This window comes from Pogoniulus pusillus, chromosome 37 (assembly GCF_015220805.1).
Source record: "Pogoniulus pusillus isolate bPogPus1 chromosome 37, bPogPus1.pri, whole genome shotgun sequence".
Classification (NCBI taxonomy): domain Eukaryota; kingdom Metazoa; phylum Chordata; class Aves; order Piciformes; family Lybiidae; genus Pogoniulus; species Pogoniulus pusillus.
Window position 1 is genome coordinate 420,449 of NC_087300.1, and position 23,846 is coordinate 444,294.

The 23,846-nt window shown below is 61.3% G+C and overlaps 1 protein-coding gene and 1 long non-coding RNA gene across 7 annotated transcripts in view; one reads left to right on the forward strand and one right to left on the reverse strand.

Moving 5' to 3' along the window:
* Nucleotides 1-23,846, forward strand: part of AHDC1 (AT-hook DNA binding motif containing 1) — a 54,787-nt gene that overhangs the window by 4,664 nt on the left and 26,277 nt on the right. For 2 of the 6 annotated variants that reach the window (XM_064172765.1, XM_064172767.1), the window contains exon 1: nt 353-2,279. The exons of the other annotated variants lie outside the window; for them this stretch is intronic. In XM_064172765.1, coding sequence (XP_064028835.1) covers nt 2,090-2,279 — 190 coding nt within the window. In that variant the 5' untranslated portion in view covers nt 353-2,089. Of the gene's footprint in view, nt 1-352; nt 2,280-23,846 lie in introns of those variants that run through there. 6 annotated transcript variants of the gene reach the window in all.
* LOC135190940 (uncharacterized) lies at nt 10,226-12,469 on the reverse strand. Its single transcript, XR_010308676.1, has 3 exons — nt 12,167-12,469; nt 11,511-11,612; nt 10,226-11,185 (listed from the first exon to the last, which is right to left on the reverse strand). It is a non-coding gene; the product is annotated as an uncharacterized LOC135190940 (long non-coding RNA).

Genomic DNA, 23,846 nt, shown 5'->3' on the forward strand with positions numbered 1-23,846 from the left:
GAGGGGAAGGAGGGAGGGACGTGCTGGGAAGGAACATGCCTGCAAAGCGGCTGCCCGGTGGGGACAGTTCTGGCCCAGGCAGGAACGCAGCCCCGGGGGCTCACACGTTGGAGCACGTAGGACGCCTGCGTGCCAGCGAGGCCGTGACAAGGGCGGGTGTTGTGCCGCCACGCCAGGGACTCCTGCTGCGCCCCCCGAGCTGGCCTGCCAGGTGTGGTGAGCTGCCATGGGGCAGGGCTGTGGTGGACGGACCAAGGAGGGCTTGGCTTTGGGGTACAGGCTCAGCAGGGTGTGGGGAGGCAGGGGAAGGGTTAGTGGGGGATGTTGGCATGTGCGTGGGCAGGGTTTGGTGTGCGGGCAGGGCACAGAAAGGGTTTGGTGCATGGACAGGGTTTGGTGCATGGTCTGCTTATGGGCAGGGTTTGGCATGCTGGCAAGGTACAGGCAGGGTTTGGTGCATGGACAGGGTTTGGTGCATAGGCAAGATTTGGAGCAGGGTTTGGTGGGCTGACAGGGCACAGGAAAGGTTTGGTGCACAGGCAGGGTTTGGTGCACAGGCTGGTTGCAATCAGGGTTTGATGTGTGGACAGGCTTTGGTGACAATTGGTGCACAAGGATAGGGCTGGTGTGAGTAGCTAAGACACACAGGTGGGTCTGTCAGGTGCTGGCAGGGAACATGCCTCCTTGGTGAAAAAGCCTTCTCCTTGGAGAAGGGGACGGGGACAGGAAGCAGCAGAGACCCCCCTCCCCATGCTGAAGCCCACCCCACGCAAGCATGCTGGAAGGTGAGAGCTAATGCCGCCTCGCCTGGCATGATGCAGAGAGAGACCAGGGAGAGGTGAAATGTGGTATTGATCCTCTTGGAGGGAGAGCAAAGCAGTTCTGGCATCTGCCAGCTCCAACCTCTGCCCTTCCTGCTGCTAAATCAGCTGCAGGTGGAGGAGCAGAAGCATCCCATTCCATCCCATTCCGACCTGTTCCATCCTGTTCTGTCCTGTTCCATCCCATCCTACCTACAGAATCATAGAACTGCACAGACTGGACCAGGCCTGTAAGATCATTGAGTCCAATCATTAGCCTAACACTCCACCTCACCCCATCCCATCTAACCCCATCCTATCCCCATCCTCATCCCCATCCCATCTATCCCACTCCATTCAACCCCAGTCCACCCCTTCCCATCTCACCCCATCCCACCCCCACTCCACTCTCACCACTGCCGCCAGGGCCCCAGCCCCACACTGGCTCTTTGCTCTTCGCTCTTTGCTCTTCGCCTCCTGCTGACTTCAGCTCCTCGCCTTGGGCTCAGCGCCTGAACATTCCTCCCAAAACCTGGGCCTAAAATATCTGGAGGAGGATGGAGGCCTTGGGCAAGGGAGATGAGCTCCTCAGCTGCAGGAAGGAGGAAAGCTGCTCCACTCCCTGCCGGCTGCCAGCCCACTGGCTCCTGGGAATTGGTCAGGAATAAGTCTTGCCCAGCAGACTCAGTGGCTCAGTTTGGGATGGATCTGCCTGGCCAGGAGCAGGGGCAGAAGGGGAATGTGGCACCTTGAGCATTGTGGGTCCAGTGCCATGGGAGCAGGGTGACAGTGGAGAAGGGCAATGGGGAGTGGGGTTGAAGGCAGAAGGGTAGCAAAGAGCAGGGTGGCAGGGAGAGAGGAGCAGGGAAGCAGGGTAGCAGGATTGGAGGTAAACAGAGTGGCAGGGAGCAGGGTCACAGGGAGCAGGATGACATAGAAGGGTGGCAAGGAGCATGATGACATTGGAGCAAGATGTCATGAAGAGTGGCAGGGAGCAGGGTGGCAAGGAGCAGGATGACATGGGAGCAGGATGGCAGGGAACTGGATGACAGAGAGCAGGGTGGCACAGGGAGCAAGCTGAGGCTGGGTGGCTGAGGAGGGACAACAAATGCCGAGAGGGAGGTGCTAGGCGGGAGCTGTATGAGAACCAGTTTGCGAGGTCCAGATTGGCAGCAGATCCTGAACCAGGAGGAGCTGAGCATCCATACGGCCCCTGCCGAGATCAGACGAGACGACAGCGACTCGGTTTGGGGGAAGAAATTGGAGGCGGGGGAAGCTTTTTTGCTGAAATGAAACTTGAACCCCAAAGTGGGAGGGAAGTGGAGGTGGGGGGCACGGCTCTCTCCACATGGTTATTACTGCTGTTTTCCACCCAGCTGAAAGGAGAATGTAGCTTAATATGGACCCGCGGGGAGGAGAAGCGATCAGGAGTGGGGATTTGTCAGGAGGGAGCTGGGAAACAGCGAGAGAGACATAGAGGTGAGAGTGGCCAAGAGCATTTGCCCGGGGAGGTGTTTGCAGCCCGGCAGGAGAGGACAGAGCCGGGCTGGAACAAGGAGCTATTGTTCTTGGCGAGCGGGGGGCCAGCCCGCGGCCCCCCCAGGCCAGCAGAGCTGGCGCGGATGTGGGGAAGGTTTTTTTTGGGACTGGTTTTCCCAGCGGATCGTTGGCTGGGGAGTGGGGAGAGCTCTGACAGTGATGGGGTGCACCAAAGGGACTGGTTGAAACGCTGGGGGAAGTTGTGGGGCAGTGTGCTGGGGCCTGGGAGGAAAAGGGGCATGGTGGCGAGTGAGAGGGAAGGGGTCTGGGGTGAGATGGAGGAGTTGTGGATCAGTGAGTGGGAAGGTGGAGGTGGCACAGTGGGGGCTTGGTGGATGGAGGCTGGCACGGGGCTTTTGTGAGCAGTGGTGGAGCAGGACCTGATGTCCTTTGGCTGGCAGATGTGTGTGTGGGGCTGAGGAGGGTGACCCAGAGTGGCTTCTCCTGTGAGTGGCCTGGGCACAGCAGTTACCCCACAGTCCAGGTCCTGCTGTGGTCCCCTCTTGGCTCTTGGTGTTTGTTTGGCAGTCCTCATCCTGTGACTGCTATCTTGTGTGTCCCCTTCGGTCCCTTGCTCTAGTGCCTGCCATCACCGCCCTTGGCACATGCCACTGCCATTGGCATCTCACTCTCTGCCCCCGGCATTGGGCACAGAGGTGTTGGTGAGAGCAGATGCACCGTCCTGCTGCTGGCATCAGCCACCATAGTGCCACAGCTGCTGGCTGTCCCCCAGCTCGGGGACACTCAGGGTGCCAGAGAGTGGGAGTGTGGGAGGTGCATGAGTGTTGGAGGAGGAGGAGGAGGGACAGATACACAGCTCCGCAGGGTATGTATGGGGGCTGTGGCCGGGCAGTGGGTAGCAAGGCAGGGACCAGGCTGCGCACAGCTCAGGGTGAAGCTGGCCTTATGCCAGCCCTGCCTGAGCTCCCATGATCAGCCATGGCCCCTCCATTCCAGCTGGAAGAGAGAGAATCCTTCCTTCTCCCAGTGTAGCCCTGGAATTTGCTCCCCATCCCCCCACACTTCCCACCCCTCTGGTGAGATGATTCCCTAAAGGCAGCAGAAACACCTTGGCAAGGGCACAGGGAATGGGTGGCTCTGGGTACATGGTGGCTGTGGGATCATGGAATCATGGAATGGTTTGAGCTGGAAGGGGCTTTAAAGCTCATCCAGTTCCAACCCTCTGCCATGGGCAGGGACACCTCCACCAGCCCAGGCTGCTCAAGGCCTCATCCAGCCTGGCCTTGAACACCTCCAGGGAAGAGGCAGCCCCAGCCTCCCTGGGCAGCCTGTGCCAGTGTCTGCCCACTCTCACTGCTGAGAACTGGGTGGCTTTGGGATCCTAGGTGACTTTGTGGACATGAGTGGGCCTGGTTCTGCTGCTGCTCTTGTTCTTCTCCAGTCCCCTTCCTGGTCTCTGTCTCTGGAGCCCCCAGATTTGAAGGTTCCCTGTGGGGACTTCTCTCCTCCAGCCCAGGGGTGCAACATTTGTTTGGCAGCTCTCACTCGGAACCGTTTGCCAGCACAGTGCTCAGCACTGCCGTGGTGTCACCATTGTCACGGTGTGTGTCACTCCCTTCCCCCCAGCCCACCCGCTGCCAGCCCTGGCCACACGTGGTGGCACCGTGGCATCGGCACGACGCCCACCTCCCCATCCTTCATCCTTCATCCTCCTCTTCCTCGCAGGCTCAGCACTCTGCAGCTGGGCTGGATGCCCATCTTGGGGTGTGTGTGTGTAGGGGGGGAGCAGCATTCCCCTCCCCTCCCCGGCATTCCTCGGGAGTGAAGCACAAGAGCTGGCAGGGCACTGCTGCTTTCTCTGGCCTCCGCTCCTCCGGTGCCTGAACAAAGCCCTCCTGCCTCTCCCGGGAACCTGGGGCTGGAAATGGGAGAGGCTGCTTGTGCTGCGTGGTGAGGAGAAATCTCCTCCTCCAGAGCCTATTTTGGGTTCGTAGGGTGGGTGGGGGACGGAGGTGGGCACGGTCTCCCAGCGATCTCTGTAAGGGGCAGCTCTGGCTGAGTCTGTCCGGAGCTGCCTCTCACAGGGGTCGCTGGGGGACCGTGCCCACCTTGTGGCATCATCCTCAGCCTGGTCTTTGCATCTTCACCATCTCTCTGCCATCCTATTGCTATGGTAACTGAGCCCTGGAGAGGACCTGCTCCAACCCCAGTTTGGCCCCAGTTTGGTCCCAGCTTCAGGCCAATGCAGCTGGGCGCATCCAGCCCTATCCAACATGATGCATCCCAAAGGGGCTTCGTGCTCCTTCCCGAAGTCCAACACCCTTCTCGCAGAACAAAGCCCCCCTTTTGCTCTCTCCCCGCCGCCCCCGGTGAGGCAGGCCCCCGTTGGAGCGCAGTCCCCGACAGCGAAGGTTATTTTAATGGATGCATTACTTTAAACGAGCCCTCCGCCATCTGTTCCACCCCCTAATTACGCATGCAAAAAAAGAGCCCCGCTCGGAGCCAGCGCAGGGGAAAGTAAAGATCTCGGTGATTTAAATGCCTCTATCCGCAGCTCCACCGGCAGCTGGGCTGGGCTGCTCCTCGCCTTCCTCCTGAATCCTCATCTTCCTCCCTGCTCCCCGGCTTCCTCCTAGTCTCTTACCTTCCTCCTGACTCCTGCCAGCTCCTCCTTTTCCTCCCGAGTCCTCGCCTTTCTCCTGGCTTATCTTCCTCCTGTCTTCTTGTTCTCCTCCCAACTCCTTGCCTTCCTCCCAGCTCCTCATCTTCCTCCTGACTTCTTATTTTCTTCCTCACTCCTTGCCTTTCTTCTGGCTCCTCAGCTTCTTCCCACCTCCTTACCTTCTTCCCAGATCCTTCCTTTCCTTCTGGCTCCTCATCTTCCTTCTGACTCCTCACCTTCCTTCCAGCTCCTCGCTTTCCTCCTGGCTCCTTGCCTTCCTCCTGACTTCTCATTTTCCTTCTGAGTCCTCACCTTCCTCTCAGCTCTTCATCTTCTTCCTGACTCCTTTCCTTCCTCCTGACTCCTCACCTTCCCCCTGGCTCCTTGCCTTCCTCCTGGCTCTTCACCTTCCTGACTCCTTGCTTTCATCAGAGCTCCTCATCTTCCTCCTGGCTCCTCAGCTTCCTCCAAGCTCCTTGCCTTCTTCTCGACTCCTCACCTTCCTCCCAGCTCCTCACCTTCCTCTTGTCTGCCTTGGGAGCTGGGCAAGTTGCAGACAAGAGGGTGAGGGATGGTTCTCCTGGGTCCAGCAGCTGCCAGCACCTCAGGAGGGTGGCTATGCTGCCGGGCGATGGCTGCAGGCAGGGTTTGAAGTTTGGTGGCTCCATCCATCCACCCCCCCCGCCCCTCTACCCCCGCCGCTCCCTCTCCTCACCACCTCCCCTGAAGGTTAGCTCTGCCCACCGGCTGCCAGCCTCGGCGTGGCAGCGGATGAAGCCTTCAAAGCGCAGGGACATGCCAGCGTCCCCGGGCTGCAGCGGTGCATGGTGTCTCTGCGGGGGAGCACCCTCGGCATGGCTGGCTCCTTGCTCTGATGCTGCTTGGGAGTGGCTGCTGTGAGCAGTGGGGTCCTGCAGTGCCAAGTGACACTGGGGTCCTCCTCCTCAAGAGAGGAGCTGAGTGAAAGGCTCTAGCCCTCAGGCTGTGCTCGGGGTTGTGGGGCTGCTTCCCAAAGTCCAGGAGTCTGGGACTCAAGGTCCAACCCTGAGCGGCCCCAGATGATTTTTACCCCGTGGGGGTGTCTGTGCTTTGGAGCTGTGGAGAGAGAGGGTGAGGGGGACTGGAACAGGCTGCCCCTTGGAGAGGCAGTCTGTAGGTGTTGGGAAATCCTGTTTTGAAGTCAGTCTTACGGTCTGGGGGGGGGGGTCCCAGCTGGGGACAGGGAGGTGACAATGTGTCATCTCCTCCCACCACCCCCATGTCTACCCCAGCGAGACTCAGTTTCCCCCATCCCCACTGCAAACCCCATCTTGGGTCTAGGATGAGCGAAGAGCACAGCTTTGGGTGTCCCCACGGCTGACAACTCCAGCGCCACAACCACCACGGCAAGGCCACCTCCTGTCACCGAGCCCCGCGGCGTTCCTGGGTGCCAGCATTTCCACCCCCCTGCTTTCCTGCTTCCTTTCCCCTCCGTCTCCCCTCGCCGTGCCTGACTGCAGCAGATGCGCCAGCTCTGCAGGAAAAGGGAATTAAGTTGGGCTGGAGGAATTTTAAAGATTGCTGCAGGCCTGAGGGTCTCGGATCCCCCCGCGGAGATGGGCAGTCATGCAGAATTAATCCTATCGCAGCCTGGCTCGGCTTCAGCCGGTGCAGGGCTCCAGGAGAGCACCAGGGAGTGCGGGGGGTGATGCTGGGGGCGGCTCTGCAAACCCCACAGCTCCTTGGCATCGATGGGAAATTAGGAATGAAAAATTGAAAGCCCCCAACTCAGCTTCTTCTCCCCCTCCTCTACATCCACACCTCCCTGAAATCTCGAGGTAGGGATCGTAGTGGGGTGGGAAGGAGGTGGGAGGATTCTGGAAAGCTTAAGGAAAACCTGTTTGCCGGAGCACAGGGAGTCGGGGGGGAAGGAAACGCTGGGGTTGCATCCTGCTCGTGGTGAACGGTGCCCTGGTACAGCCCTGCCCCTTGCCACAAGGGAGGGACTGGCTGGGTTTTGGCTGGGAGCGCCCTTTTGCTGCCCCCCCCCCCCCCCCCAAGCTCATCTGCAATGGGCTCTTGCGGCGGTGGGAGGCAGCCTGGGGTGCTGTGCTGGCACTGGGGACATGGCAGACGTCCCCGTGTGCTGCACCAGCCGCCTGCCACATCCAAAGGGACGCCAGGGTGGCATCTGGGTGCCCCGTGGCTCTGCCAGCCCTGCGGGCAGGCTTGTCCCCATTGTCCCTCCTCGCTGCTGAGGCTGCGGTGCCACTGTGCCAGCAGGCTCTGTGGCTGCCTGATGCCAGGCAAGGTGGCCCAGAAGGGCTCTGCAGCTACTCTGCTTTATAAATAATGCAGCATCGAGGCGCTGGCAGCCCTGGCACGGCTGAGGGTGCTCTGGGGGCGAGTGCTGGGTGCTGCCCCCCCGTCATCCCCGGGGTGGGGATGGTGTCGCCGTCTGTGTGTGTCCCCTGCCGTTGCTCCCCACGCTACCCCCCGGCCCCACAATGCCTGGGGGGAGAAGGGGGGGGGGTGTCCGTGGCGACCCCACGTGCGGGGACGTCCCTGCGCCTCGTGGCGGTGGCACCGATGGCGGCGGCAGCTTGCATGGTTGCCATGGTGATGTGCTGGCACTAACGAACCCTAGTAAACATTAATGAGGGAGAGCCCCATGCCGGGTGGGTGGGTTGGAGAGTGACAGAGTAGGGGGGCTGTGGCTCTTAGACCTGGGGACCTGAGCATCCCATAAGGCTGGGTGCTGGGGTGGGCATCATGGGATTGTCTGGGTGCCACAGTGTGTGCCCAGACACCTGGCTCCCCTCTAGGTGATGTGTGAGGTGGTGCTTTAATGGCCAGACTGGGAGTGCTGGGTCTTTGGGCAGGACATCTGTGTTCCCCTGGGGAGCCTGAGGGCACCCACAAGACTCCAAGGACCCGGGGGTCTTTCCTCCATGTATGCTGGGCACAACTATCCAGCTCTGGCCATTGTCAGCCTCTCTGTGCAGCACTCATGGGTGCAGGTATGGGGTAGGGGGGATGGAGCCACATCCAGGTGCCCCCTCCCCGGGTTGGTGGGGAGCTCAGGCCATTCCTGGCAGCAGCTGCCACATGGCCCTGCCACCACTGCTGCCTTCAGTTGTCACCATGACTCAACTGCCCACATCCCTCCCTTTCCCTTGGCCACGCCACTGTGGGCACCCACACCGGGGTTTGGGTGGGGGTCAACCCTCTGTGCCAGTAGCCCCACCATGCCCAGAGTCCCTCCCAGCATTTCATGGCTCTACAGCTCATTAATCAGAGGTGCAGGTGCCCTGGGTACCTTCTCCTCCCAGAGGGCTCCTAATGAGCGGCTGCTAACGAGCGCATGCTCCCCGCTCCTCTCCCCCGCCCTGGGAAGAGGCTGATTGGCACCTGGCAGAGATCCGTGGGCTGCTCTGGGGGGCTTTTAGGGGACCCCCACCTCTGCTTGATGTGACCTTTGTGCCATGCACGAGGGTCTGTCACTGTGCCAGAGCTGCATGGTGCCCACCGGTTTGATGGTTCTTGGGTCCCTTCTGGCCCTGTTGTCTTCATCAGCTTGAGACTGGAGCTCCTGCCCGCAGCCTGCCTGCAGCTGCCTGGTGTGCAGCAGAGCAGCTACCCGGGGACAGGGCTGAGGGCTGTCACCATCCTTCCGGTGCATGGATGCGGTGGCAGTGCCACATCTCTCCCTGATGCAGGGCTGCTGTGGGATGTGCATCGTGGGCATCTGGTGCCCTGTGCCTCAGTTTCCTCTCCTGGCAACACCGGGCCCAGGCTGAAGGCTGGGCAAGGGTGTGGGGTTGTGGTTGGAAGCTCCCTTTGGTCCCCCCAGCCCTATTTTTTGTCCCCATAGCCACATCATACAAAGTCACCAGACCCCTGGGAAGCTTTTCTTGGGTCTGTCTGCACAGGAGGGGGGCTGAAGTGAGTCAGTCGAGGAACTGTGAGTGCTGTGCAGCCCAAAACTAACCCAGTGGCACTGGTGTGGGGGTGCAGGTCTGCCGGGTACTCTGGATGAGGTGGGCAAGGAGACCTTTTGGCTTGTTCCTGTCCTTTGGGGGATTGCAGCAGGGGACAGCCCACCCCACGCAGAGCCGTCGACCCGCCCCAGGGCCGGGTCCCCCAAGTGCCTGCCGAAGGGAGCCCTAATCCCCGTGCCACGGTGCCCGGCTCGGCAGTGGCTAATTGCAGCGTCCCCATCTGAGGATTAGGGTTTAAAGCGGGGAAAGAACAGCAGGAGCAGATGAGCTCCCGAGCAGCAGAGCGCCAGTGCCCCTGCACACCACTTTTATTGGGGCTGTAATTAAAAGCTGACAGGAGGGGAACATCACAGGGACGCTTGCTGAGAGGGCTGGGGTGAGGGATGAAGCCACTCAGAGCTCGCCGTGCCCCCCACCCCAGGCGCCTGACCCACCAGCCCCCGACTCTGACCGCAGTGTTTCTGGCAGGGCAGAGGTGCTGGGCTGGCAGAGGAAATCCAAACGCGGCCCCTATGAAAGGGGCTTTGTGTGTCCGGGAGGGAGCAGCCCTCCTCCTGCTCCTCCTCCCCCCATGGCCACGAGGCCACTTTCCCGCCTGGAACTGGCCTCATCGTGGGCGCCAGAGGGAAACTAAGGCACGGGGCAGCCCCATGGCCTCCTGCCCTGCTCAGCTGCCACAAAGGTTTTTCTCCAGCACTTACACCCTGGCACTGGTACAGCCACACGCTGCAGGTGAGCCGGGTCCTGGGGACATGCTAAGCTCCCTCATGGGTGCCCCTGCCGGTGCCATCCCTGCCGAGTCCCTTGGGAGGGTTCTCCTTGCCAGGGCTGGGCAAGTCTCTAGAAGTGGGGAAGGAGCTGTGGAGACAGAGGGACTTTTTCTCCATCCTCTTCATGCCCTTTCCTCAGCGCTGCCTCAGTTTCCCTTTCCCTCCCTTGCCAGCTCCGTGGCTGCTGCCCCGCTGACCCCTGATCGCCCTCGAGGGCTTCGACCCGCACACATCGGTGACTGCAGCTGTCCCTGCCGAGGCGGCTGGGGCCCCCTGGGGAAGGGGACACATCGCAGCTCCCAGCGTTCTGCACATCCCTGGGCAGAAGCTCGCAGGAGCGTCCCTCCCGTGCCACTCGGGTCGCTTTGCTGGGAGGAGGGTGGCTGCGGGCAGCGCCCCCCGGGTGGGTGATGGCCGCTGGCTGCCTTGCCCTGGCCGGGCCGCGGCGGGCGGCGGGGGGGTCGCGCCGTGCCTGGACAGGAAGACGAATGAATTCCATTACGGGATCGCGATTTTATTCCACGTGTCAGAGAGCCTGAGATTAACTTGCTCAGCAGGCTGTGACAGACCCAGACACCCTCCTGCGCGCCTGGGCGCGGGGGCTTCGCTGACGCCTCGGGCACGGAGCCGCCTCAGGCCCCACCGTGCCCCCCGTGGCAGCCCGGGCCGTGCCCGTCCCCAGTGCCACCGGTCAGGACTCCTCCTGGCAGCGGGGTAGGGTGGCACCGGCCATGGTGGGGGCCTGGCGCTGCCACCGTGCTGTCCCCTGCCCTAGAGGTCCTTGGATGCAGGTCTTGAAGGCGGGTGAGGGGTGAAGCAGCCTCCCAGTGCAGCTCCCCTGCAGCTCGGCACTGTGCCGGGAGGCCTCGGGCTGCCAAAAAGCAGGCTGGGAAGGAGGTGGGAAGGACGTGGGAGTTTGGGAGCCTCTTGTGATGGCTGCTGGTGCTGGGGACATGGCAAGGCCAGGGGAGTGCTGCCATGGCACCCCACAGGAGCAGCTGCCCACCCAGGGAGAATGTGCTGGGGCTGTGTGTCCATGTCAGGATCTTGCATACAAATTGCAGTTAGGTGTCCACGTTGGGATCAGGGATCTACACAGGTCATGGATCCATGCTGGGATTGTGCACCTGTGTCAGGAATGGGCATCCACACTGGGGTCATGATTGCATGTTGGGATCAGGCATCTGTGCTGGGGATCATGGATCCACGTCAGGATCAGGCATACACGCTGGGGTCACGGATCCACGTTGGGGTTGTGCATCCATATCAGGGCTGCGCATCCGTGTGCATGGTGCCATGCTGAGCCTTGCAGTGCTGTGCCGATCCGTGCCGTGCCGTGGGGCCGGCTGCTCTCCCCTCGCCGCCCCCCTGCGCGGGCGCAGGCAGCTGGCGCTGTTTGCTGGAGGCTTTGCGCATTCCAGTTCGTGGGTCACTCGCCTTCGAAACCTCTCCGGGGATGGAGGCAGTTGGGAGCTGTAACAAACAACCCAAGGGCTCCGGTGACGCCCGCGCCCGGTGCTGCCTGCCAGCACTTTGGGGGGGGGGGGGGGAGGGGGGGGAGGGACCTGGGAGACAACCCCCTGCTCCCCTGGGCTGCTGGGAGGGGAGCTTTGAGGTGGCGCTGGGAGATCCCTGTAAAAACAGCTGGGGAGGGAGGGACGTGCCAAGTACGTTTCCTTGCAGGACGTGGGAGTGATGGGTTTGGGGGAGTGCAGGAGGGATGCTGCAGTCCCCTCTGCTTCTGGGGTGTCAGAAGGGAGGGGTGGGATGTTGGCATCCGTACACTTTCAAGGCCCACCTGGATGTGTTCCTGTGTGATCTGCTCTATGTGATCCTGCTCTGGCAGGGGGGTTGGACTCAATGGTCTTCAGAGGTCCTTTCCAACACCACCAGTTTGGTTCTGTGACATGTAGAGGGGCAAGGGGAGAGAGGGGTAAGCGGAGCCAGCTGGGCACGGCACAAACGAAATGGACAATGCGGGCAGTGAGTTTGGGGCGGCCAGACCGGGGTTTGCTCAGGGCTGGTTAATGTGTCCTGGAATGTGTGTCGGAGCCATCCCGGGGAGATCAAGGGTCCGGCAAGGCTCGGGGGGCTGCGTGGCCACACGCTGGGGAGGCTGGGCTGGGCGGCGCGGGAAGGTCAGCCTTGGCCAGATGCAGCCACTCCACCCTCCTCCAGTGCTTTGCACATTAATGCAAATGCACTGGCCTGAGTGGTTCATTAGCAGCATGTGGAATGGAATAATGCATCCGCATCCCATTAGCCTAATGAAAAAAAGGGAGCCGGCACCTGGAACAAAGCTGCCGACTCTTGGCTAGTGCTCTGGCTCGGCCATGCTGGCCGTGCCCCCCCCACCCCCCCCTTCCCTTCCCCTCCCTTCCCATCCTTTTCCCTCCCTTTCCTCCACCGCCCCATCCCCAGGCTATCGCCTGCCAGTTCCCGGAGCATCCTCACATGGCACCGCATCAGGGGACCTCATCCCCAGGATGTCTCCACCATGGCAGGGTGGGCAGAGCCAGTCCTGGCATCACTCCTCTGCGGGGGTGGAGGGACCCAAGCTGGGAGTGCCACAGAGACACTGGCTGAGGTGTTGGTGCCGGGCGACGAGATGTGCCCATGTCCCTGGGGCTGGGAGCTGGGAGCCTGAAGGATTAGAGGAAACATTGCCAAACAAACCAGGCTGTGCCGGAACCAATTAGCCTCCAGCAGGCAGAGTTTCAGATGCTGTTATTTCTGCCTCTTCTCTTTTCTCTCCCTCCTTCTGTCTCCCCCTATTCCCCCCTCCCTGGCCCTCCCCAGCCCCTCCTGCCCGCCCCCAGCATCTCTGCTCTCGCCATTCCTCTCCGTGTCGGAGCTTGTTTTGGGCACTGGCTCTGGAGTGACTCATGCCGCGCGTAGGGGATTTTAAAAGCTTTCTGCTGTCGCTGGGAAGCCGGTTTGGGCTGCTCCGACACTGGGGGTGGAGCGCGATGCCTCGCAGACAACCCTTGTCTAGGGGACCCAAAAGGAAAAAAAAAATCCCCCACCTTGGCGCTCCCCAAAAATACCCCTGGGGTCCCACGGGCCCCTCTTTGCCCGGGCCGGTTCGGTCAACTCAAGCCAACGGTTGAGTCAGAGGCGAAACTTTCGAGCCGTTGGAGCTTCCTCCAGCGGGGCCCCTCTCCGAGGAAGTGGTCTGCTGGGGCGTCGGGCCCGGCGGGGCGGTTGCCCGGCCTCGGCGGGTGCTGCACGCAGGCGCCCGGCGCTGGAGGTTGAAGCGTGGGAGATTTTTTTCTTTCTCTCCCCCCGCCCCCTTCCCTTCTCTCTCTTCCCTCCTCTGTCACCTCCTCCACTGACAAACCCTGGGGTGGGGGCTCTCGCGGCATGGCCGACCCTCCCGTCGATCCACAGCTGGCCCTGGTTTTCCCCCCCTTCATCCTCCTCCTCCTTCTCCTCCTTGCCTTGAGCTGTGCTGCTGAGGGACTGCAGCTCCCGTGGATCAGGAGGAGATTTAGGTCAAGCGCTCGACTGAGTCGAAACAGCCATCTGTGTGCGGAGGAAACCGGCCACCCAGAGCCCCCGGCGAGGCCGGCCTGGCACCGCCACCGGGGCCCGGCACCGGCAGCACCCTCCAAAAGCTGCGCCCGGGCGCGTTTGGCTGCCTCTATCTCCAGCGAGGAAAAAAAAAAACAAACTAAACCCAAACAACCCACTACCCCCAAAATAAATAAACGAGGGAGACCCCCCCTGCCCACCCCTTCCGTCACCCTGCTCCACCGTGGGCATCGCCGCTGGGAGTTTGGCACCGAGCGGCCGCGGCACCGCTCCAAGGTCGCCCTGACACGCGGTGGAAGGTGTGCGCCCGGGAAGCGAGGTCGGAGAGATCCAGGCTGGGGATGTGGGTGCTGAGGGCTGCAGTTGGTGTAGGCAGGGCGGGAGGTGCAGGCAGGAGGGAGGTGCGGGCAGGAGGCAGGCGCTGGCTGCCTGCCCGGAGCCTGGAGTCCTGGGTTCCTGCAGGAACAGGGTGGAGCAGGAGCAGCCGGGGAGCTGCTGTCATCCCGGCCGCGGAGCGTTTCCCTCCCCGGGAGGGTGGAGGGTTCCGCGCTGAGCTGCTCCCTGCCTTGGCCGTGCCTCAGTTTCCCCAAGTGAGGAATTTCCCGCAGAACAGCCTGGTGCTGGCAGCACAGCCGGGCACCCTGGCAAGGTGGGGAGCCCCAGGTGCCCCTTGGTAGCCCGTGCCAGGGTGGGGCTGGTCACAGCCCCTCCTGCTCTCCACCTGCCGACTTCTCGCTTTCTCCATTTCCTTCCGGAGCCTTTTTTTCGCTCGCCGGTGTCTGTGTGTCTGTGCCTGTGCGCGGCGAGAGGAAGCGCTGCCGGTGCCGGGGCAGGGCCGGTGTGCGCCGGTCGGGACTTCCCGCCGCAGCCGGCTCAGCGCGTCCCAGCCCCGCCGTGGGCTCTGCCTAGTCTCGGCCCTGAGCCCGGCTGGGCACACGGATGATCCTCAGTGCCTCATCCCATCCGTCACCCTCCTGGTGCCCTGCCCACGCCCTGCTGGGCCACTCGGGAGCCCGTTGTGCTTGGTAAGGAGCTTTGTCCGGTTAGCAGCCCGTTTGCAGGGTAATCCTGCCTTGGCTGGGGGGATTATGTGTGTGGAGAGCTGTGGGGGCTGAGAGTGCCCAGGGGCTGGCAGGTGGCTTGGGGGCGTTGGAGGTTCCCTCAGTGCAGCAGGGTTTGGCCTGGAGAGTGATGGGGACATTGTCCAGAGAAGGGCAAAGAAGCTGGGGATGGGTCTGGACAGCAGGGCTGGGGAGGAGCAGCTGAGGGAGCCCGGGGGGGTTCAGCCTGGGGAAGAGGAGGCTGAGGGAGACCCCATTGCTCTCTACAGCTCCCTGAGAGGTTGGAGCCAGGTGAGAGTTGGTCTCTTCTCCTGAGGAACAGGTGATAGGAGAGGAAATGGCCTTAAGTTGCACCAGGGGAAGTTCAGGTTGGTCATGAGGAACAATTTATTTGCTGCAAGAGTGCTCTGTGGTTGGCACAGGCTGCCCATGGAGGTGGCAGTCACCATCTCTGGAGGAGTTCAAGAAACCTGTGACCATGGCACTTGGGAATGTGGTTTAATGGCCATGGTGGGGTTGGGTTGCTGGTTGGATTGGATGGTCTTGGAGGTCTCTTCTAACCAAAACAATTCTGTGGTTCTGTGATTGCTCTGGAGTGGATCTGGGGACCACTGATGTTTGCCTGCTGCTCACTCAGCAGTGGAGTGTCCCTGCAGAATGTCACCATGCAGGGAGCTGACAGCCCTGTGCCAAGCTGTGCCGGGGCTGGGAGCATTGCCACATCCTTCGGCTGCATCCCTCGTGGTACAGCAGCCTGGCAGCATGGGGGCACGTGTGGGCAGCAGTGCATGGGGACAAACTGGCAGCCTGCACAGAAAGCATCTGAAGTGGGGAGCTGGGGTCTGGGCCTGAGGACAGGCCTCAGTCAGGAGTGCCACCCTGGCTTCCCCACAGCCCCAGGTCCCCAGGGAGGGGGCTGGTGGATGCTGGGAGCTCGCTGGCTCTGCCTGGTCTCGGAGGGCTCCTTTGGCTCTTTAAATATCCACTTTCCAGGTGGGTTTTGTTGGAAATTAATTTCCGGAGCTATTTTAATTTTGCTGTATTTAATTTGCTGTTTATTTTAATTAATTAATGTTGGGAAAGTCTCTTCTCCTGAGCATCCTGCAGCCGTCTGGGGTGGCTGCACCCAGGAGGTGAGAGCAAGGGGGTACCGGGGCAGAAGGCCTACCAGCAGAGAGAGTGCCCAGATCCCAATGGTGCCCACCAGCTCTGCCTCACCTGTGCCAGTTTCTGCAGAGTAAGTGGGCTGTTGGCAGCCACCTGCTCGCCAGGGTGGGACTGGGGAGACAGTGAGCTGGGCCCCTTCCTAGCTTCATTCCTGGCTCCAGGGCTCAGCCTGCAGCTTGTTACTGGTTCCCTGGGATAATGGTTGCATCTTCTGGCTGGGATGTGGCTTGGGTACCACTTGCAGATACCTTCCTCTTCCTCCTCCACCTTGTCCTGGTTGCTGGGGATCTGGCATCCATGAGGATGCAGTGTGTGATGGTGCTGCCATGCCATGCCATACCAAACCAAGCATTAGAGCCCTGTTGGTTTAAAAGCCAAGCACAGAGCTGGTTTGACCCACACAGAAGGATGCAGGGATTCTGTCCCCAAATCACTCTGTCCAGTGCTTGATGCTCCAGGATCCCTGTGAGGGGGTCCTTGGGGGGGGGGTGAGCTGAGTGAAGCTTGTGGGGGAAGGGATGGATCTGCTTTCCTCCAGATCAAGGCCTCTGGTCTCTCTCCTGTCTAGACGCTGCCACACACACCTAATGTGGTTCTTGGCAGGAGCTGTGGCTGCTCTCTCGAGGTTAATTGCTGCATGGAGCTCTGCAGACAGCCCAGCTCTGTGCTTGCCCCCAGGGACACCCCCCCTCACCCGGCCCTTGTGCTGCCTGCAGACCTCTGGGGATGCTCAAGCCTCCCTCCAAAGGATGCTTAGCCTCCTGCCCAAAGGACACTCAGGGTGGAGGAGCAGATGGGGGATGCAGAGCTGGTGCTGTTGTGCCTGTATGGGTGGTTGGGGTGCAGGACTAAGTGATGAGCAGAGGTCTCCCTGTTTTGGGGAGCAGAGAGGGATGGGGCAGAGGTGCTGGGGTTGTTTTGCTGGGGATGATGGTGGTGCTGGGGGCTTTGGAGCTGGAGGAGAGGAGTTGAGGGGCTCTGCTGACGTCCTCCTGCCTGTGGTCGGCAGGTGGCCGGGCTGGGCGCAAGGACACGCGGTGGGGACAGCCGGACAAAGGCAGAGCCTCGCCCACGCTGCGTGGCTGGATTCAGCCTCCGGAGGGAGAGCCGGAGAGAACCGCAGCGAGGACTGGGCTGGGGAGAGCCTTTTCATCCTCCAGCCCCAACATCTGGTGGAAAGCAGGGCTGGGGAGGGGAGACCCAGAGGGGGCTGCAGAGGCAAGCCTGGAGCTTGGCTGGATCTAGACTCCCTGGGATGGGCTGGTTGAGGCCATTTCCAGTGACTGCTCTTACAAAGGAACCCAGAGGTCTCTGGGATCTGCAGGGAGCTCAGGGCAGCCAGGCATGGGCACTTTCCTGGGAGCACCACAAACACATGCTGCTGTAACACTGCTGCTGGCACCAGGGCACCTTTCCATGCCCGGCCCCATGTGGAGGAACCAGATTCCCCATGGATTCCCCTTGCCAGGCCCAATGCCAGTTTATATGATCCACCTTCGAGGCAAGGTGGTGCTAGGAAGGGTGCCTCCCAAGGAGGGGGATCGGATCAGCTCCCCAGAGAGATCCCCAAAGCACAGTGTCCCCTTGTCTCTTGTGGCTGACCAGGCTTGGTCCTGGGTCCCAGGGCCATGTCAGAGTGAGCCTCAGCCCTGGGACCTGCCCCATGTGGGATCCCCCAGGGAACTGGGTGAAGGCTTCAGCCAGAGCTGTGTTTTGGTTTGGGGTTTCATCATGTTTTCATGGCAGGGAATTTCCGCTCCGAACCAGACCAGAGAAAAGAAAAAAGTAAAGAAAAAAACAAAACCAAAAGAAATAAAAAAACCCAACCTCTCTTGCACTGAATTTTTGCCAAAAAAATAGCATGTTTCCATTCTTGTTTTGGCTTTTGGCAGCCCCAAACTGCAGCCAATGGAAGAAAATGTCTGTGGAAATGCTGCTGGCCTCCTCCGAGCAGTGCGAGGGCTGCTTCGGGGCCGGCTGGGCAGGCAGCTCCTGGTGGCTTTTGGAAGGGAGTTTTGGGTGCAGAAAGGAGACTCTTAGCCTGAGGAGAAACTTGCAGAGGGCATGAGGAGGAGCGCGGCAGCCTGGCGAGCGTGGGGCCGGGCACCACGGCTGCTGAGTGCTGTCCTCGCTGTGCTGCGCGCAGAGGACATCGCCATGAGAACAGACCAGGGTCGTTGTTTGGGGAGCAGCGACAGGAGGCAGCCGAGCGGCTGCAAGGACGCCGGTGGCACACGGAGCTTGCGGTTCCCACTTGTCCTTGCAGCGGGTCGTGCTCTCCTCCCCGCCTGACAACAGAGCCCACGTTCGGCTGTGGTGTGTGCTGGGCCTGCCGCCTCCCCTCCCAGCATCGCCCAGCATCTCGCTGCCAACTCCTCTCTTCACCCTCCAGATTTTAGAGGGTCCCTTTGCAGGGCCCCGGTGGTGTGGTTGGGAGGAGCAGCCTCTGCAATGCCTCAATGAGGTTAGGTTGTTTTCCACCCCCCTCCAATCCATGCTAGGAAGAATTACAGTCGCCTAGGCATCTGTTCTGGCAGAGTCGAGCTAAAGAGCTTGTCCTGGGCTTGGCAAAGCAGCCGGCGCAGCCGACAGCTCTTCCAAGGGCAGCCTTGGCGACTGCGGAGCAGCAGGTTGACACTGCAGGGAGGAGCCCTGCGCTGCAGGCACAGCCCCTCTGCCCCTCTGGGCAAGAAGAGTGGGGTCTTGTGGTGAGGATGGGCTGTAGGAAGCTGTAAACCTCCTTCCCAAAAGAGCAACATCCTCCAGCAGGTCTTTGTTTGAAGCAGGGAGGAGGGCAGTCGGTGCCAGTGCATCCCAGGTTCCCTGTCCCCAGGCAGGCTTGTGGCACCTTGCTGACTGTGGCAGGGAGACAGGATCAGTCCCTGAGCCACTCGGTGGGAGCAGGTTGTAGAACCTTGCAAGGAACAACCACCAAGGCCCCCGTTAGCTGCTTCTGCCTCCCATCTGCAACCCAGAGAGGTGCCTTGACATCCCCAGGCTGTGCAGTGTGCCCTGCCACTGCCACTCTTGACACCTTGTGGCCACCTCACAGGTCCTGCTCTCACCCACCCTCCCTGGGAGTGCCACAGATGTGTAAAGTGGTGGCACCAGGAGATGCTGGAGCACAATGTGTTTGGCAGGGCTTTGCCATGCCTCAGCCTTGTCCCTTGTGCCTCTCCCAGCCCCACCGTGCCTCAGTCCTGCTCGGGCCTGTGGACACAGCCAAGGTGCAGGGAATTAGCCATAAATCTCTGTCCATGTCTCCACTCAGCTTGCAGAAGCTGGGCTTGGCACAGTTGGCAAAGAAGTGGCTGTTTGAAGGCATCTTTGCAGCCATCCTCCCACCTGGTGCCCAGCACAGTGCCATATCGGTGCCACAGAGCAGCCACCAGCACCATGCATGGGCAATATTTATGCCCCACGCTGGCAGTGGTCGAGGCAGGGGAGTGGGGGAGCTGTGCTGGGGTGTGTCAGACGCAGATGGGATTGTTACTGGTGGTAAAAGTTATCCAGCCCCTCTTGAGAATGCAGGCACAGCCACCCGACCCCGTGAGCAGTGATTCCCACCAGTGTCAGTGTTCATGTACCCTGGCATCCCCATCCACCCCCTGGCCAGGAGACACCCTCCATGGCCACAGTGTCCCCTCTGCTCTGCTGGGATCTAGGCTTGCTCCTTCCCCCAGCCCCGGGGCTGAGCACCCTGACCCCACACCAGTCCTGGCCCCGAGTGCGGGGTGAGCTCTGTTCCCACGGGTGCTCCTCTCCGATCCGACCCACCCCGTGTGATTTCCTATGACTTGCTTCGTGAGCCTCAGCCTCCTGTTTGCTTTTTTAACTGCAGTAACCACAAGAGGGAAGTTTCGGAGCGGTCCGAGCCTGGCTGCGCCGGGAAGGCAGAGCCAGCGCCACGCTGCCGCCCACCGCCGCCCCGCCGCCACCGGGGGCTTCACCAGCGCGGTCCCGGGGGTGCTGGCAGCTCCTCTCCCCATCCTCCTCTTCCTGCCCTTCATTCCCCAATGCATTGTCTCTTGGAAGTGGTGTATTTGGGGTTGGTTTGGCGCCGCCAAAGGGACTCTGGCCCTCCGAGCAGCGATCGATCGCTCTGCTCGCTCCTGCTCGCCTTTTCTCTGTTTGTTTGCAGCCGCTTGAGGGCTCTTGTGATGAATCCGGGCTGGACAGGTTTCAAGAACAGCTGAAACACAGCCCGGGTGGGGGTGGGAGTGGGAGGGCAGCGGGGCCGGCCAGCACCAGAATGCAAAATGGTGCTGCGGGCAGAGCTGGGGCAGCAGGGTGGGCTCACCCCGGACCCCGCTGCAGGAGTGGAGGTGGCGAGTGGCAGTGGCGCCGCCCCAAAGCCTGTGCCCCATGGGTTGGCAGCACAGGGGCCCAGAGGGTTTGGTGGGGCTGAGGATCTGGGTGTGGAGAGTGGGCTCAGCACCCCAGCTGCCCCCTCGCTTCCGTGCTGGGCTGTACTGCAACCAGCCCCCTCGCTGAGCTGGGGAAAGCTTGGTCCCACAGGACTGGTCCCTGTGCCACAGTTTGGGGTCATACCTGTGAGGGGCTGAGGGGAACATGCCATACTGGGTGCCCCCCATTCCTGGGTGGTCCCGGGGACCACCCAGCCTCCCATCACTGTGAAACAGCAGCTCCTGATGAAAAAGGAAACCCTCCCAAAAAGCTGAGCACGAGGAGGAGGATGAGCATCTCCTGTGCCCCCAGCCTGGGGCTGCCAGCTTTGCTGGGGGGATGGCAGCATTAAAGGTGTGTGTGAGGGGGGTGCACAGCCACGCTGTGGGCACAAGGGGCATGAGATGAAGTGGGCACTGGCAGGAAATCTTCTCTAGCTGAAGTGGTACTGATGTGCAAGGTGGGGGCTGCAGTGGTGCTGGGTGCCAGGGTGGTGGGGTGCTGGGGCTGTGGTTGCAGCCGTGGCTCCGGGAGGGCGCAGAGCGTGCGCGCAGGCGGCAGCAATAATTAGTTCCTACTCCAGCACTTCTCACTCAAAGTGCTTTTTAAAAGCCTCCATTCATTAGTGCTCACTGCTCCCCCGAGGTGTCGTGTCCTGGTTCTCTCCCCTCTCCGGCTCCCCACCTTCCCCAGAGCAGTTGGGGATCCTGAGCTGGGGAGGGACGAGGGGGGGTTGTTGCTGTAAAAGCCAAAGAGGTGGCGGTAGAGCTTCTGGGGGCTGTCCCAGTGTCCCCCATCCCAAGGGGGCTGAGGGGGGCTGTGGGCACAGGGGCATCATTGGGAAGTTCCCATCAAGGCCGAGCTCTGATGGGCTGAGCACACTGAGGAGGAAAGTGGGACGGTGGGGCAGAGATGTGGGTCTGGTGGGTGCAGCTGGCGGTGGCAGGAAGAGCAGTGCCAGACTGCTGGGGTGCCAGGGAGTGGCATGGCAATGCCAGTTTCCAAATTACCCAGCATGTGTCCAGCTCCCAGGAGTGAGCAGGTGGAAGGATGGAGGATGCTGGAGGGTGTCAGTGCTGCTTAGCCCCCGAACCAGAGCACCGCCGCTGGGTGCAGGAGTGGGGGGCACCCGGGTGCACGCCTGCCCCGCGGGCAGGCGCTGGCAAAGGCCTCCTCTGCAAACCCTAACCTTATTTTCCCAGGTCCGACGCCAGTTTCCATGGAAACAGCCGGGAGCAGAAACGGGAACCAGAATCCAGAAACGCGAAGCCTGGAGCTCCCCTTCGCCTTCCTGGATTCCTGCTCCCCACAGCCCTGCCACGGCAGCTGGGTGCTGCCCATGGGGCACCTACGCTGCTCCCACACTGCCAGGGTGCAGAGCTGGCCTACCTGGACACCCCGCAGCGTTGGGGTGCTCCTCTGCCCTCCCGTGCTACAGCACCCATGCACGGCATGTGGGGATGTGTGTGGTGTGCCCAGCAGTGTTGTGTCATAGGTAGGGGTTAGTGTGGGCAGGGGTACAGTGGACAGGGAATGTTGCAGGCAGCCCCACATACAGGCAAGTTCAGACCACAGCTGCACACATCTGTGTGTCTGGGTGGTGCATAGGGTGGCTGGGAGATGCACATATCAACGAGCTGCTGCACAGAGCAGGGGCACTGCATGGGAGTGAGGAGATGTGGGCGCAAGAGGCATCGCTGATGGTCTGTGATCAGTGTTACTGTGTGCACTGGGAGGATCCCAGTCCTGTGGCCTTTCCTAGTCACACCCCTCCCCTGCTGTCCCCATCCCCAGGATGCAGTGGGGACTGGAGGGCCTCAACAGCCAGGAGAGGGACAGCAGCCTTTACTCTTGCCGACAGAGACCTGGGTGCTGCTGGTGTGTGGCTGTGGGGATAGGTCCTGCTTGGCTCTGGGCGGGTCCCCAGCCTGCCCAGTCCTCCTAGCCAAAGCTGAACCTCCCAGGCTGTGTCTGTGTCCCACAAAGCCAATCCCTGCACCGTGCTTCACCCACCCAGCCTGTGCCTTCCCTCCAACCCTGTGCTTGCCTTGCACATGTGTGTGCAAGCCTTGCCCCACGCTCTCTCAGGTGTGCAGTGCAGGTTGAGTTCCCACAGGAGCTTGAAGGAGCCGGCAGCATCCATGGGGTGGGACGTCAGTGTCCTGTGACACATCCAGGCTGGTGACTGGCATCACTTCTGCTCCCAACATTCCCAACGAGCCGATGGCACCACAGTCCCAGCAGGCTGGGGCACAACCAGATCCACTCACAGCTCCCATTTCCTGTCCCTCTGTCCCACAGAATGGCTTGGGTTGGAAGGGTCCTTAAAGATCATCTAGTCCCGACTACTCTGCCAACCTGCATGGGCTGGATGTCAGGACAGGCTGAAAGAACTGGGACTGTTCAGCCCAACTGTTCTGTAGCTGCAGGGAACCCACAGGCAGGCTGGGGAGGGGCTGCTCAGAAGGGCCTGTGGGGATAGGCTGAGGGCAGTGGTTTGAAACTGGAGCAGGGCAGAGTTGGGTTGGCCATCAGGAGGAAACTCTGCACAGTGAGGGTGGAGAGACACTGGAACAGGCTGCCCAGGGAGGTGGTTGAGGCCCCATCCCTGGAGACATTCAAGACCAGGTGGATGTGGCCCTGGGCAGCCTGATCCAGTTGGAGGTGTCCCTACTGGCTGCAGGGGCTGTCCAAGATACCCTTTGAGGGTCCCTTCCAACCTGATGCAATCTGTGAGCTTCTCTGGGCCTCCTGCTCCAGTGTCTCACCCCCCAGATGGGGAGGAACCACTCCCTGTGCCCTCGCTGTCCCCTGCAAGTGGCACCAGCCCCTCGGCAGCGCCTTTGCCCGCGGAGGTGGTGGCGGCGGAGCGGTGCCGTGGGCGCGGGCGCCGCCGCGGTGCAATCCATCGCCGGGGACGGACAGGTATTAGGATCCATTATGGATAACTGGCGGAGGGAGACGCTATTAATAATACAGACACATACAGAGGGAAGAAAGTGCACACTCGATTTCCATGTTGCTACCAGGAGTTGTGAGGCTGGCTCTGGCTGCCTCTTCCCACACGTGACTGCAACACAGTGGGTAGCTGACAGCCCAGAGAGCCTGGCTTGGGGCCAGGAAAAAGCAGAAAACACAATGTCTGTGCATATCCTCTCTCTTAAAATAACACTCCAACACCGTCTGAGACGAATTAAAATAAGATCAGGAGCGGTCTCGCGAAGAGGGAGAAGACGAAGAGGGGAAGAGGCAGGCAGGGGGAGAGGGGCTTGGGGCTCGGGTGGCTTCAGCCTCCCCAAGGAAGGCAGCAGAAGGTTTGTTTTTGCAAGGTTGGAGTTGAAAGCCCAGCGAGCTACAGGAGAAAAGGCAGCATAGCCGCGCTGCGGGGAGGGGAGCAGAGCCGGCGGCGGTGCTGGCTGTCCAGCACATGGCTGGCCCTTGGAGGGGAGCCGCGGCAGGGCGGGGGATGCTGCATGATGGAGAGCATCAGGAATTTCCTGCAGCTGAGGAACACACCAAATACCAGAGCGCCAGAGCGGAGGAGAGCAGGGTGCCGGGGAGGGAGTGAGGAGTGGGGCGGGGGGGGGTGTTCGAAATAACCAGCGAGGGCAGGGGGCAAGGAGGGGTGTGGGGAGCTTGGCATCTGGGGGCTTTGTCCATCTCTTTGGCCTTAATTTTGGCTGGTTTTGGAAGGAGGTGCCCCACAGTGCTGCCTGTACCCACAGGCCCCTCCTGCCTGCTCCCTGCCTGAGCTGGGGTTTGGTGTTTTGGGGGTTTTGTGTCTTCCCTCCCTCTCCCCTCCAGATGACCTGAGATGGTGCTGGAGGGAGGGTTGGGGTTGGTGCCGGTGGGGTGTAGGACTGGGGCTGCATCCCGCAGACCTCTGTCTCTGCCATGATGTTAGAGCCAAGCTCAGGGAGCTGGGAGCAGCCTGGAGAATGGGCACATCCCTGTGGGATGGTGTC